At 56.7% G+C, this 14,621-nt stretch overlaps 1 protein-coding gene across 1 annotated transcript in view; it reads right to left on the bottom strand.

Annotated features, from left to right (window-relative positions):
* LOC144955652 (bridge-like lipid transfer protein family member 2) overlaps positions 1–3,171 on the bottom strand; it is a gene marked incomplete at its 3' end in the record, with an annotated part of 42,462 nt that extends 39,291 nt beyond the window's left edge. Inside the window, exons 1-3 of the mRNA XM_078885811.1 lie at positions 3,157–3,171; positions 2,424–2,576; positions 1,078–1,258 (exon numbers count right to left, since the gene is read on the bottom strand). Of these exons, the coding sequence (XP_078741937.1) occupies positions 1,078–1,258; positions 2,424–2,576; positions 3,157–3,171 (349 nt within the window). The remainder of the gene's footprint in view (positions 1–1,077; positions 1,259–2,423; positions 2,577–3,156) is intronic.
* Between the last annotated feature and the right edge of the window lie 11,450 nt (positions 3,172–14,621).

Below are 14,621 nucleotides of genomic sequence, written 5' to 3'. Positions count from 1 at the left end.
AGTGAGTGAGTGGTGAGTGGGTGAGTGAGTGGGTGAGTAAGTGAGTGGGTGAGTGAGTGGGTGAGTGTATGAGTGAGTGAGTGAGTGGTGAGTGGTTGAGTGAGTAAGTGAGTGGGTGAGTGGGTGAGTGAGTGTATGAGTGTATGAGTGAGTGAGTGAGTGATGAGTGGGTGAGTGAGTGGGTGAGTGTATGAGTGTATGAATGAGTGAGTGAGTGATGAGTGGGTGAGTGAGTGTATGAGTGTATGAGTGAGTGATGAGTGGGTGAGTGAGTGGGTGAGTGTATGAGTGTATGAATGAGTGAGTGAGTGATGAGTGGGTGAGTGAGTGGGTGAGTGGTGAGTGAGTGATGAGTGGGTGAGTGAGTGGGTGAGTGTATGAGTGTATGAATGAGTGAGTGAGTGATGAGTGGGTGAGTGAGTGTATGAGTGTATGAGTGAGTGATGAGTGGGTGAGTGAGTGGGTGAGTGTATGAGTGTATGAATGAGTGAGTGAGTGATGAGTGGGTGAGTGAGTGTATGAGTGTATGAGTGAGTGATGAGTGGGTGAGTGAGTGGGTGAGTGTATGAGTGTATGAATGAGTGAGTGAGTGATGAGTGGGTGAGTGAGTGGGTGAGTGGTGAGTGAGTGATGAGTGGGTGAGTGAGTGGGTGAGTGTATGAGTGTATGAATAAGTGAGTGAGTGATGAGTGGGTGAGTGAGTGGGTGAGTGTATGAGTGTATGAATGAGTGAGTGATGAGTGGGTGAGTGAGTGTATGAGTGTATGAGTGAGTGATGAGTGGGTGAGTGAGTGAGTGAGTGTATGAGTGTATGAGTGAGTGAGTGAGTGAGTGATGAGTGGGTGAGTGAGTGAGTGAGTGATGAGTGTGTGAGTGAGTGGGTGAGTGTATGAGTGTATGAGTGAGTGAGTGAGTGATGAGTGGGTGAGTGAGTGGGTGAGTGTATGAGTGTATGAGTGAGTGAGTGAGTGATGAGTGGGTGAGTGAGTGGGTGAGTGGTGAGTGGTGAGTGGTGAGTGGGTGAGTGAGTGGGTGAGTAAGTGAGTGTATGAGTGAGTGGTGAGTGGTGGTGAGTACCGTGTAGGGCGTGAGCTGAGAGGTTCCGCTTAAGCACGGCGGCGCGATGGAAACCCTCGTAGAGACTGAATCCCACGTCGCGGTTCAGGGGCGTCCAGGAAGCTCGCAGGCCCAGGACGCGGACGCGGTGACGCGCTGACACTGACGCAGCAGCAGCGGCGGGCTGGGTGGGCTGGGTGGGCTGGGTGGGCTGGGTGGGGGGTGAAAAGGGGTGAGTGAGTGGCTGAGTGGTGGGTGAGTGGGTGAGTGGCTGGGTGAGTGACTGGACGAGCTGAGACTGACGCAGCGGTGGTGGTGGGCTGGGTGGGCTGGGTGGGCTGGGTGGGGGGGGCGGGGGTGGCAAGGGGTGAGTGGGTGGCTGGGTGAACGGCTGGGTGAGTGGCTGGGTGGGTGGCTGAGTGGGTGAGTGAGTGGCTGAGTGAGTGAGTGGCTGGGTGAGTGACTGAGTGAGTGGCTGAGTGGCTGAGTGAGTAAGTGACTGACTGAGTGAGTGGCTGACTGAGTGAGTGGCTGAGTGAGTGACTGAGTGAGTGACTGAGTGAGTGAGTGAGCGAGTGACTGAGTGAGCGAGTGACTGAGTGAGTGACTGAGTGAGTGAGTGACTGAGTGAGTGACTGAGTGAGTGACTGAGTGACTGACTGAGTGAGTGACTGACTGAGTGAGTGACTGACTGAGTGACTGAGTGAGTGAGTGACTGAGTGAGTGACTGAGTGAGTGGCTGAGTGAGTGAGTGACTGAGTGAGTGACTGACTGAGTGACTGAGTGAGTGACTGAGTGAGTGAGTGACTGAGTGAGTGACTGACTGAGTTAGTGACTGAGTGAGTGAGTGACTGAGTGAGTGACTGAGTGAGTGAGTGGCTGAGTGACTGAGTGAGTGACTGACTGAGTGAGTGACTGAGTGAGTGACTGACTGAGTGACTGACTGACTGAGTGAGTGACTGAGTGAGTGAGTGACTGAGTGAGTGACTGACTGAGTTAGTGACTGAGTGAGTGAGTGACTGAGTGAGTGACTGAGTGAGTGAGTGGCTGAGTGACTGAGTGAGTGACTGACTGAGTGAGTGACTGAGTGAGTGACTGACTGAGTGACTGACTGAGTGACTGAGTGAGTGAGTGACTGAGTGAGTGACTGAGTGAGTGGCTGAGTGACTGAGTGAGTGACCGAGTGAATAGCTGAGTGGCTGAGTGAGTGGCTGAGTGGCTGAGTGAGTGACTGAGTGGCTGAGTGAGTGGCTGACTGAGTGAATAGCTGAGTGGCTGACTGAGTGGCTGACTGAGTGAGTGACTGACTGACTGAGCGAGTGACTGAGTGAGTGGCTGAGTGAGTCAACCGGGTGAGCCATCCTCACCTGCTCACCGCTGCGTTTGTACGACAGCCCCGCCAGGCTGAGCAGGTGAGTGCGGGTGAGGGGGGGGCGCCCCCCACCGCGGGGGGGTGGGGGCCCCCCGCCCCCCCCCGCCCCCCCCCTCCCCCTCCCCCCCCAGAGAGGAGAGAGACGGCACTAGGGCCGAGCTGGGTGTCCATGCGGGAGACAGACCACGAGGAGACGGGGCGTCTACGCGGAACACCGCCTGGGGGGGTAGAGAGACACACAGAGACACTTAGACACAGAGACACACACAGAGACAGACCACGAGGAGACGGGGCGTCTACGCGGAACACCGCCTGGGGGGGTAGAGAGACACACAGAGACACTTAGACACAGAGACACACACAGAGACAGACCACGAGGAGACGGGGCGTCTACGCGGAACACCGCCTGGGGGGGTAGAGAGACACACAGAGACACTTAGACACAGAGACACACACAGAGACAGACCACGAGGAGACGGGGCGTCTACGCGGAACACCGCCTGGGGGGGTAGAGAGACACACAGAGACACTTAGACACTTAGACACAGAGACAGACCACGAGGAGACGGGGCGTCTACGCGGAACACCGCCTGGGGGGGTAGAGAGACACACAGAGACACTTAGACACTTAGACACAGAGACAGACCACGAGGAGACGGGGCGTCTACGCGGAACACCGCCTGGGGGGGTAGAGAGACACACAGAGACACTTAGACACAGAGACACACACAGAGACAGACCATGAGGAGACGGGGCGTCTACGCGGAACACCGCCTGGGGGGGTAGAGAGACACACAGAGACACTTAGACACAGAGACACACACAGAGACAGACCACGAGGAGACGGGGCGTCTACGCGGAACACCGCCTGGGGGGGTAGAGAGACACACACAGAGACACTTAGACACAGAGACACACACAGAGACAGACCACGAGGAGACGGGGCGTCTACGCGGAACACCGCCTGGGGGGGTAGAGAGACACACACAGAGACACACAGAGACACACACAGAGAGACACACAGAGACACTTAGACACAGAGACACTTAGACACAGAGACACACACAGAGACAGACCACGAGGAGACGGGGCGTCTACGCGGAACACCGCCTGGGGGGGTAGAGAGACACAGAGACACTTAGACACAGAGACACTTAGACACAGAGACACTTAGACACAGAGACACACACAGAGACAGACCACGAGGAGACTGGGCGTCTACGCGGAACACCGCCTGGGGGGGTAGAGACACACAGAGACACTTAGACACACAGACACAGAGACACACAGAGACACTTAGACACAGAGACACTTAGACACAGACACACACACAGAGACAGACCACGAGGAGACGGGGCGTCTACGCGGAACACCGCCTGGGGGGGTAGAGACACACAGAGACACTTAGACACACAGACACAGAGACACACAGAGACACTTAGACACAGAGACACTTAGACACAGACACACACACAGAGACAGACCACGAGGAGACGGGGCGTCTACGCGGAACACCGCCTGGTGACAGAGAGAGACACAGAGACACTTAGACAGAGACACTTAGACACAGACACTTAGACACAGAGATACAGAGACACTTAGACACAGAGTGAGCGAGTGAGTGAGTGAGTGGTGAGTGAGTGGCTGAGTGGCTGAGTGAGTGAGTGAGTGTATGAGTGAGTGAGTGTGTGGTGTAGCGAGTGAGTGAGTGTGTGGTGTAGCGAGTGAGTGAGTGAGTGGTGAGTGAGTGAGTCTATGAGTGAGTGTATGAGTGAGTGAGTGGTGAGCGAGTGGTGAGTGAGTGAGTGAGTGTGTGGTGTAGCGAGTGGTGAGTGAGTGTATGAGTGAGTGAGTGGTGAGCGAGTGGTGAGTGAGTGAGTGTGTGAGTGAGTGAGTGAGTCTATGAGTGAGTGTATGAGTGAGTGAGTGGTGAGCGAGTGGTGAGTGAGTGAGTGTGTGGTGTAGCGAGTGGTGAGTGAGTGAGTGAGTGTGTGGTGTAGCGAGTGGTGAGTGAGTGTATGAGTGAGTGAGTGGTGAGCGAGTGGTGAGTGAGTGAGTGGTGATAGAGTGAGTGAGTCTATGAGTGAGTGTATGAGTGAGTGAGTGGTGAGTGGTGAGCGAGTGGTGAGCGAGTGAGTGAGTGGTGAGTGAGTGAGTCTATGAGTGAGCGAGTGGTGAGCGAGTGGTGAGTGAGTGAGTGAGTGTGTGTGTGGTGAGCGAGTGGTGAGTGAGTGTGTGAGTGAGCGAGTGGTGAGTGAGTGTATAAGTGAGTGAGTGAGTGAGCGAGTGAGTGAGCGTGTGGTGAGTGAGTGAGTGGGTGAGTGAGTGGGTGAGTGAGCGAGTGAGTGAGCGAGTGAGCGAGTGAGTGAGCGAGTGAGTGAGCGAGTGAGCGAGTGAGTGAGCGAGTGGTGAGTGAGTGTATGAGTGAGTGGTGAGTGAGTGAGTGAGTGGTGAGTGAGTGGTGAGTGAGTGAGTGAGCGAGTGGTGAGTGAGTGTATAAGTGAGTGAGTGAGTGAGCGAGTGAGTGAGCGTGTGGTGAGTGAGTGAGTGGGTGAGTGAGTGGGTGAGTGAGCGAGTGAGTGAGCGAGTGAGCGAGTGAGTGAGCGAGTGAGTGAGCGAGTGAGCGAGTGAGTGAGCGAGTGGTGAGTGAGTGTATGAGTGAGTGGTGAGTGAGTGAGTGAGTGGTGAGTGAGTGGTGAGTGAGTGAGTGGTGAGAGTGGTGAGTGAGTGAGCGAGTGAGTGAGCGAGTGAGTGAGCGAGTGAGTGAGCGAGTGAGTGAGCGAGTGGTGAGTGAGTGTATGAGTGAGTGGTGAGTGAGTGGTGAGCGTGTGGTGAGTGAGTGGTGAGTGAGTGGTGAGTGAGTGGTGAGTGAGTGGTGAGCGTGTGGTGAGTGAGTGAGTGGTGAGTGAGTAGTGAGTGAGTGGTGAGTGAGTGGTGAGTGAGTCTATGAATGAGTGAGTGTGTAGTGAGTGAGTGGTGAGTGAGTGGTGAGTGAGTGAGTGAGCGAGCGAGCGAGCGAGTGAGCGAGTGAGTGAGCGAGTGAGTGAGCGAGTGGTGAGTGAGTGTATGAGTGAGTGGTGAGTGAGTGGTGAGCGTGTGGTGAGTGAGTGAGTGGTGAGTGAGTGGTGAGTGAGTGGTGAGTGAGTGGTGAGTGAGTGGTGAGTGAGTCTATGAATGAGTGAGTGTGTAGTGAGTGAGTGGTGAGTGAGTGGTGAGTGAGTGAGTGAGCGAGCGAGTGAGCGAGTGAGTGAGTGAGTGGTGAGTGAGTGAGTCTATGAGTGAGTGTGTGGTGAGTGAGTGAGTCTATGAGTGAGTCTATGAGTGAGTGAGTGAGTGGTGAGTGAGTGGTGAGTGAGTGGTGAGTGAGTGGTGAGTGAGTGGTGAGGGCGCTCACTGGGGATGGTGAGGACCTGGATGCCCTCGGTGGTGAGCGTGTGGTGAGTGAGTGGTGAGCGAGTGAGTGGGTGGGTGAGTGAGCGAGTGAGTGAGCGAGTGAGTGAGTGGTGAGCGAGCGAGTGAGTGAGTGGTGAGTGAGTGAGCGAGTGAGTGGTGAGTGAGTGGTGAGCGAGCGAGTGGGTGAGTGGGTGGGTGGGTGAGTGGGTGAGTGAGTGAGTGGTGAGTGAGTGGTGAGCGAGCGAGTGAGTGAGTGGGTGAGTGAGTGGTGAGTGAGTGAGTGAGTGAGTGAGTGAGCGAGCGAGTGGGTGAGTGAGTGAGTGAGTGGTGAGTGAGTGGTGAGAGTGGTGAGTGAGTGAGCGAGTGAGTGAGCGAGTGAGTGAGCGAGTGAGTGAGCGAGTGAGTGAGCGAGTGGTGAGTGAGTGTATGAGTGAGTGGTGAGTGAGTGGTGAGCGTGTGGTGAGTGAGTGAGTGGTGAGTGAGTGGTGAGTGAGTGGTGAGTGAGTGGTGAGTGAGTGGTGAGTGAGTCTATGAATGAGTGAGTGTGTAGTGAGTGAGTGGTGAGTGAGTGGTGAGTGAGTGAGTGAGCGAGCGAGTGAGCGAGTGAGTGAGTGAGTGGTGAGTGAGTGAGTCTATGAGTGAGTGTGTGGTGAGTGAGTGAGTCTATGAGTGAGTCTATGAGTGAGTGAGTGAGTGTGTGAGTGAGTGAGTGTGTGAGTGAGTGAGTGTGTGAGTGAGTGAGTGAGTGAGCGAGCGAGTGAGCGAGTGAGCGAGTGAGTGGGTGAGTGAGTGAGTGAGCGGTGAGTGAGTGGTGAGTGAGTGGTGAGTGAGTGGTGAGGGCGCTCACTGGGGATGGTGAGGACCTGGATGCCCTCGGTGGTGAGCGTGTGGTGAGTGAGTGGTGAGCGAGTGAGTGGGTGGGTGAGTGAGCGAGTGAGTGAGCGAGTGAGTGAGTGGTGAGCGAGCGAGTGAGTGAGTGGTGAGTGAGTGAGCGAGTGAGTGGTGAGTGAGTGGTGAGCGAGCGAGTGAGTGTGTGAGTGTGTGAGTGAGTGAGTGGGTGAGTGGGTGGGTGAGTGGGTGAGTGAGTGAGTGGGTGAGTGGGTGGGTGAGTGGGTGAGTGAGTGAGTGGTGAGTGAGTGGTGAGCGAGCGAGTGAGTGAGTGGGTGAGTGAGTGGTGAGTGAGTGAGTGAGTGAGTGAGTGAGCGAGCGAGTGGGTGAGTGAGTGAGTGAGCGAGTGAGTGGGTGAGTGAGTGAGTGAGTGAGTGAGTGAGTGAGTGAGCGAGTGAGTGGGTGAGTGAGTGAGTGAGTGAGTGAGTGAGCGAGCGAGTGAGTGAGTGGGTGAGTGAGTGGTGAGTGAGTGAGTGAGTGGTGAGCGAGCGAGTGAGTGAGTGGGTGAGTGAGTGGTGAGTGAGTGAGTGAGCGAGTGAGTGGTGAGTGAGTGGTGAGTGAGTGTATGAGTGAGTGGTGAGTGAGTGGTGAGCGTGTGGTGAGTGAGTGAGTGGTGAGTGAGTGGTGAGTGAGTGGTGAGTGAGTGGTGAGTGAGTGGTGAGTGAGTCTATGAATGAGTGAGTGTGTAGTGAGTGAGTGGTGAGTGAGTGGTGAGTGAGTGAGTGAGCGAGCGAGTGAGCGAGTGAGTGAGTGAGTGGTGAGTGAGTGAGTCTATGAGTGAGTGTGTGGTGAGTGAGTGAGTCTATGAGTGAGTCTATGAGTGAGTGAGTGAGTGGTGAGTGAGTGGTGAGGGCGCTCACTGGGGATGGTGAGGACCTGGATGCCCTCGGTGGTGAGCGTGTGGTGAGTGAGTGGTGAGCGAGTGAGTGGGTGAGTGAGTGGGTGAGTGAGTGGGTGAGTGAGTGAGTGGTGAGTGAGTGGTGAGCGAGCGAGTGAGTGAGTGGGTGAGTGAGTGGTGAGTGAGTGAGTGAGTGAGTGAGTGAGTGAGTGAGCGAGCGAGTGGGTGAGTGAGCGAGTGAGTGGTGAGTGAGTGGTGAGTGAGTGTATGAGTGAGTGGTGAGTGAGTGGTGAGCGTGTGGTGAGTGAGTGAGTGAGTGAGTGAGTGAGTGAGCGAGCGAGTGGGTGGGTGAGTGAGTGAGCGAGTGGGTGGGTGAGTGGTGAGTGTGTGAGTGAGTGAGTGGTGAGCGCTCACTGGGGATGGTGAGGACCTGGATGCCCTCGGTGGTGAGCGTGTGGTGAGTGAGTGGGTGAGTGGGTGGGTGAGTGAGTGAGTGAGCGAGTGAGTGGGTGAGTGGGTGAGTGGGTGAGTGGGTGGGTGAGTGAGTGGGTGAGTGGGTGAGTGAGTGGGTGGGTGAGTGAGTGAGTGAGTGGTGAGTGAGTGGTGAGTGTGTGAGTGAGTGGGTGAGTGAGTGAGTGAGTGGTGAGTGAGTGGTGAGTGAGTGGTGAGTGAGTGGTGAGTGAGTGGTGAGTGAGTGGGTGAGTGGGTGGGTGAGTGAGTGAGTGAGTGAGTGGTGAGTGAGTGGTGAGTGAGTGGTGAGTGTGTGAGTGAGTGGGTGGGTGAGTGAGTGGGTGAGTGAGTGGTGAGTGAGTGGGTGAGTGAGTGGGTGAGTGGGTGAGTGAGTGAGCGAGCGAGTGGGTGAGTGAGTGGGTGGGTGAGTGAGTGAGTGAGCGAGCGAGTGAGTGGGTGAGTGAGTGGGTGAGTGAGTGGGTGAGTGGGTGAGTGAGTGGTGAGTGAGTGAGTGGGTGAGTGAGTGAGTGGGTGGGTGAGTGAGTGAGTGAGTGAGCGAGTGAGTGGGTGAGTGAGTGGGTGAGTGGGTGAGTGAGTGGTGAGTGAGTGGTGAGTGTGTGAGTGAGTGGGTGAGTGAGTGTGTGAGTGTGTGAGTGAGTGGGTGGGTGAGTGAGTGGTGAGTGAGTGGTGAGTGAGTGGTGAGTGAGTGGTGAGTGAGTGGTGAGTGAGTGAGTGAGTGGGTGGGTGAGTGAGTGAGTGAGTGAGCGAGTGAGTGGGTGAGTGAGTGAGTGGGTGGGTGAGTGAGTGAGTGAGTGAGCGTGTGGTGAGTGAGTGGGTGAGTGGGTGGGTGAGTGAGTGAGTGAGCGAGTGAGTGGGTGAGTGAGTGGGTGAGTGGGTGAGTGAGTGGTGAGTGGGTGAGTGAGTGGTGAGTGAGTGGTGAGTGTGTGAGTGAGTGGGTGAGTGAGTGGTGAGTGAGTGGGTGAGTGGGTGAGTGAGTGGTGAGTGAGTGGTGAGTGAGTGGGTGAGTGGGTGAGTGAGTGGTGAGTGAGTGGGTGAGTGTGTGAGTGAGTGGGTGAGTGAGTGGTGAGTGAGTGGTGAGTGAGTGGGTGAGTGTGTGAGTGAGTGGTGAGTGAGTGGGTGAGTGAGTGGGTGAGTGAGTGGGTGAGTGGGTGAGTGAGTGGTGAGTGAGTGGGTGAGTGAGTGGGTGAGTGGGTGAGTGAGTGGTGAGTGAGTGGTGAGTGTGTGAGTGAGTGGGTGAGTGAGTGGTGAGTGAGTGGGTGAGTGTGTGAGTGAGTGGGTGAGTGAGTGGTGAGTGAGTGGGTGAGTGGGTGAGTGAGTGGTGAGTGAGTGGTGAGGGCGCTCACTGGGGATGGTGAGGAGCTGGATGCCCTCGGTGGTGAGCGTGTGGTGAGTGAGCGAGTGAGTGAGTGGGTGAGTGGGTGAGTGGGTGAGTGGGTGGGTGAGTGAGTGGGTGAGTGAGTGAGCGAGCGAGCGAGTGGTGAGTGAGTGAGTGTGTGGTGAGTGAGTGGTGAGTGAGTGAGTGGGTGAGTGAGTGAGCGAGCGAGTGGTGAGTGAGTGGTGAGTGAGTGGTGAGTGAGTGAGTGGTGAGTGAGTGGTGAGTGAGTGAGTGGGTGAGTGAGTGAGCGAGTGGTGAGTGAGTGAGTGGGTGAGTGAGTGAGTGAGTGAGCGAGCGAGTGGTGAGTGAGTGGTGAGTGAGTGGTGAGTGAGTGAGTGGGTGAGTGAGTGAGCGAGTGGTGAGTGAGTGAGTGGGTGAGTGAGTGAGTGAGTGAGCGAGCGAGTGGTGAGTGAGTGGTGAGTGAGTGGTGAGTGAGTGAGTGGGTGAGTGAGTGGTGAGTGAGTGGTGAGTGAGTGAGTGGGTGAGTGAGTGAGCGAGTGGTGAGTGAGTGGTGAGTGAGTGGTGAGTGAGTGAGTGGGTGAGTGAGTGAGTGAGCGAGTGGTGAGTGGGTGGTGAGTGAGTGGGTGAGTGGGTGAGTGGTGAGTGAGTGGTGAGTGGGTGAGTGGGTGGGTGAGTGAGTGAGTGAGCGAGCGAGCGAGTGGTGAGTGAGTGGTGAGTGAGTGGTGAGTGAGTGAGTGGGTGAGTGAGTGAGCGAGTGGTGAGTGAGTGAGTGGGTGAGTGAGTGAGTGAGCGAGCGAGTGGTGAGTGAGTGGTGAGTGAGTGGTGAGTGAGTGAGTGGGTGAGTGAGTGGTGAGTGAGTGGTGAGTGAGTGAGTGGGTGAGTGAGTGAGCGAGTGGTGAGTGAGTGGTGAGTGAGTGGTGAGTGAGTGAGTGGGTGAGTGAGTGAGCGAGTGGTGAGTGGGTGGTGAGTGAGTGGGTGAGTGGGTGAGTGGTGAGTGAGTGGTGAGTGGGTGAGTGGGTGGGTGAGTGAGTGAGTGAGCGAGCGAGTGGTGAGTGAGTGGGTGAGTGAGTGAGTGAGTGGGTGAGTGAGTGAGTGAGTGGGTGAGTGAGCGAGTGAGTGGTGAGTGAGTGGGTGAGTGAGTGGGTGAGTGAGTGAGTGAGTGGGTGAGTGAGTGAGTGAGTGGGTGAGTGAGTGAGTGAGTGGGTGAGTGAGTGAGTGAGTGGGTGAGTGGGTGGGTGAGTGGGTGAGTGAGTGAGTGAGTGGGTGAGTGAGTGAGCGAGTGGTGAGTGAGTGAGTGGTGAGGGCGCTCACTGGGGATGGTGAGGAGCTGGATCCCCTCGGTGGTGAGCGTGTGGTGAGTGAGTGGGTGAGTGAGTGGTGAGTGAGTGAGTGGGTGAGTGAGTGGTGAGTGGGTGGGTGAGTGGGTGAGTGAGTGGTGAGTGAGTGGTGAGTGTGGTGAGTGAGTGGTGAGTGAGTGGTGAGTGAGTGGTGAGTGAGTGGTGAGTGTGAGTGGCGAGTGTGAGTGAGTGGTGAGTGAGTGTTGAGTGAGTGTTGGTGAGTGGGTGGGTGAGTGGGTGAGTGAGTGGTGAGTGGGTGGGTGAGCGAGTGGGTGAGTGGGTGAGTGAGTGAGTGAGTGGGTGAGTGAGTGAGTGGGTGAGTGAGCGAGTGAGTGGTGAGTGAGTGGGTGAGTGAGTGGGTGAGTGAGTGAGTGAGTGAGTGGGTGAGTGAGTGAGTGAGTGAGTGGGTGAGTGAGTGAGTGAGTGGGTGAGTGAGTGAGTGAGTGAGTGGGTGAGTGGGTGGGTGAGTGGGTGAGTGAGTGAGTGAGTGGGTGAGTGAGTGAGCGAGTGGTGAGTGAGTGAGTGGTGAGGGCGCTCACTGGGGATGGTGAGGAGCTGGATCCCCTCGGTGGTGAGCGTGTGGTGAGTGAGTGGGTGAGTGAGTGGTGAGTGAGTGAGTGGGTGAGTGAGTGGTGAGTGGGTGGGTGAGTGGGTGAGTGAGTGGTGAGTGAGTGGTGAGTGTGGTGAGTGAGTGGTGAGTGAGTGGTGAGTGAGTGGTGAGTGAGTGGTGAGTGTGAGTGGCGAGTGTGAGTGAGTGGTGAGTGAGTGTTGAGTGAGTGTTGGTGAGTGGGTGGGTGAGTGGGTGAGTGAGTGGTGAGTGGGTGGGTGAGCGAGTGGGTGAGTGGGTGAGTGAGTGAGTGAGTGGGTGAGTGAGTGAGTGAGTGGGTGAGTGAGCGAGTGAGTGGTGAGTGAGTGGGTGAGTGAGTGGGTGAGTGAGTGAGTGGGTGAGTGAGTGAGTGAGTGGGTGAGTGAGTGAGTGAGTGGGTGAGTGGGTGGGTGAGTGGGTGAGTGAGTGAGTGAGTGGGTGAGTGAGTGAGCGAGTGGTGAGTGAGTGAGTGGTGAGGGCGCTCACTGGGGATGGTGAGGAGCTGGATCCCCTCGGTGGTGAGCGTGTGGTGAGTGAGTGGGTGAGTGAGTGGTGAGTGAGTGAGTGGGTGAGTGAGTGGTGAGTGGGTGGGTGAGTGGGTGAGTGAGTGGTGAGTGAGTGGTGAGTGTGGTGAGTGAGTGGTGAGTGAGTGGTGAGTGAGTGGTGAGTGAGTGGTGAGTGTGAGTGGCGAGTGTGAGTGAGTGGTGAGTGAGTGTTGAGTGAGTGTTGGTGAGTGGGTGGGTGAGTGGGTGAGTGAGTGGTGAGTGGGTGGGTGAGCGAGTGGGTGAGTGGGTGAGTGAGTGAGTGAGTGGGTGAGTGAGTGAGTGAGTGGGTGAGTGAGCGAGTGAGTGGTGAGTGAGTGGGTGAGTGAGTGGGTGAGTGAGTGAGTGAGTGAGTGGGTGAGTGAGTGAGTGAGTGGGTGAGTGAGTGAGTGAGTGGGTGAGTGAGTGAGTGAGTGGGTGAGTGGGTGGGTGAGTGGGTGAGTGAGTGAGTGAGTGGGTGAGTGAGTGAGCGAGTGGTGAGTGAGTGAGTGGTGAGGGCGCTCACTGGGGATGGTGAGGAGCTGGATCCCCTCGGTGGTGAGCGTGTGGTGAGTGAGTGGGTGAGTGAGTGGTGAGTGAGTGAGTGGGTGAGTGAGTGGTGAGTGGGTGGGTGAGTGGGTGAGTGAGTGGTGAGTGAGTGGTGAGTGTGGTGAGTGAGTGGTGAGTGAGTGGTGAGTGAGTGGTGAGTGAGTGGTGAGTGTGAGTGGCGAGTGTGAGTGAGTGGTGAGTGAGTGTTGAGTGAGTGTTGGTGAGTGGGTGGGTGAGTGGGTGAGTGAGTGGTGAGTGGGTGGGTGAGCGAGTGGGTGAGTGGGTGAGTGAGTGAGTGAGTGGGTGAGTGAGTGAGTGAGTGGGTGAGTGAGCGAGTGAGTGGTGAGTGAGTGGGTGAGTGAGTGGGTGAGTGAGTGAGTGAGTGGGTGAGTGAGTGAGTGGGTGAGTGAGTGAGTGAGTGGGTGAGTGGGTGGGTGAGTGGGTGAGTGAGTGAGTGAGTGGGTGAGTGAGTGAGCGAGTGGTGAGTGAGTGAGTGGTGAGGGCGCTCACTGGGGATGGTGAGGAGCTGGATCCCCTCGGTGGTGAGCGTGTGGTGAGTGAGTGGGTGAGTGAGTGGTGAGTGAGTGAGTGGGTGAGTGAGTGGTGAGTGGGTGGGTGAGTGGGTGAGTGAGTGGTGAGTGAGTGGTGAGTGTGGTGAGTGAGTGGTGAGTGAGTGGTGAGTGAGTGGTGAGTGAGTGGTGAGTGTGAGTGGCGAGTGTGAGTGAGTGGTGAGTGAGTGTTGAGTGAGTGTTGGTGAGTGGGTGGGTGAGTGGGTGAGTGAGTGGTGAGTGGGTGGGTGAGCGAGTGGGTGAGTGGGTGAGTGAGTGAGTGAGTGGGTGAGTGAGTGAGTGAGTGGGTGAGTGAGCGAGTGAGTGGTGAGTGAGTGGGTGAGTGAGTGGGTGAGTGAGTGAGTGAGTGGGTGAGTGAGTGAGTGAGTGGGTGAGTGAGTGAGTGAGTGGGTGAGTGAGTGAGTGAGTGGGTGAGTGGGTGGGTGAGTGGGTGAGTGAGTGAGTGAGTGGGTGAGTGAGTGAGCGAGTGGTGAGTGAGTGAGTGGTGAGGGCGCTCACTGGGGATGGTGAGGAGCTGGATCCCCTCGGTGGTGAGCGTGTGGTGAGTGAGTGGGTGAGTGAGTGGTGAGTGAGTGAGTGGGTGAGTGAGTGGTGAGTGGGTGGGTGAGTGGGTGAGTGAGTGGTGAGTGAGTGGTGAGTGTGGTGAGTGAGTGGTGAGTGAGTGGTGAGTGAGTGGTGAGTGAGTGGTGAGTGTGAGTGGCGAGTGTGAGTGAGTGGTGAGTGAGTGTTGAGTGAGTGTTGGTGAGTGGGTGGGTGAGTGGGTGAGTGAGTGGTGAGTGGGTGGGTGAGCGAGTGGGTGAGTGGGTGAGTGAGTGAGTGAGTGGGTGAGTGAGTGAGTGAGTGGGTGAGTGAGCGAGTGAGTGGTGAGTGAGTGGGTGAGTGAGTGGGTGAGTGAGTGAGTGAGTGGGTGAGTGAGTGAGTGAGTGAGTGGGTGAGTGAGTGAGTGAGTGGGTGAGTGGGTGGGTGAGTGGGTGAGTGAGTGAGTGAGTGGGTGAGTGAGTGAGCGAGTGGTGAGTGAGTGAGTGGTGAGGGCGCTCACTGGGGATGGTGAGGAGCTGGATCCCCTCGGTGGTGAGCGTGTGGTGAGTGAGTGGGTGAGTGAGTGGTGAGTGAGTGAGTGGGTGAGTGAGTGGTGAGTGGGTGGGTGAGTGGGTGAGTGAGTGGTGAGTGAGTGGTGAGTGTGGTGAGTGAGTGGTGAGTGAGTGGTGAGTGAGTGGTGAGTGAGTGGTGAGTGTGAGTGGCGAGTGTGAGTGAGTGGTGAGTGAGTGTTGAGTGAGTGTTGGTGAGTGGGTGGGTGAGTGGGTGAGTGAGTGGTGAGTGGGTGGGTGAGCGAGTGGGTGAGTGAGTGAGTGAGTGGGTGAGTGAGTGAGTGAGTGGGTGAGTGGGTGGGTGAGTGGGTGAGTGAGTGAGTGAGTGGGTGAGTGAGTGAGTGAGTGAGTGGGTGAGTGAGTGGTGAGTGGGTGGGTGAGCGAGTGGGTGAGTGGTGAGTGAGTGGTGAGTGAGTGGTGAGCGCTCACTGGGGATGGTGAGGAGCTGGATCCCCTCGGTGGTGAGCGTGCCCTCACCACAGCTCACCTCCACCCCCCTCTGCCTCGCAAACGACGCCCAGTAGCACACCTGGGGGGTCAGGGGTCAAGGGTCACTGCCAGGGTCAGGTGTCAAGGTCAGGGCTCAATGCTACCTCAGAGAGGTCACAGGTGGTTGT

Source organism: Lampetra fluviatilis, unplaced genomic scaffold, assembly GCF_964198595.1.
Source record: "Lampetra fluviatilis unplaced genomic scaffold, kcLamFluv1.1 SCAFFOLD_645, whole genome shotgun sequence".
In the NCBI taxonomy this organism is placed as follows: domain Eukaryota; kingdom Metazoa; phylum Chordata; class Hyperoartia; order Petromyzontiformes; family Petromyzontidae; genus Lampetra; species Lampetra fluviatilis.
The sequence above is the reverse complement of the archived record's forward strand: the minus strand, read 5'-3'. Positions and strand labels throughout refer to the sequence as shown.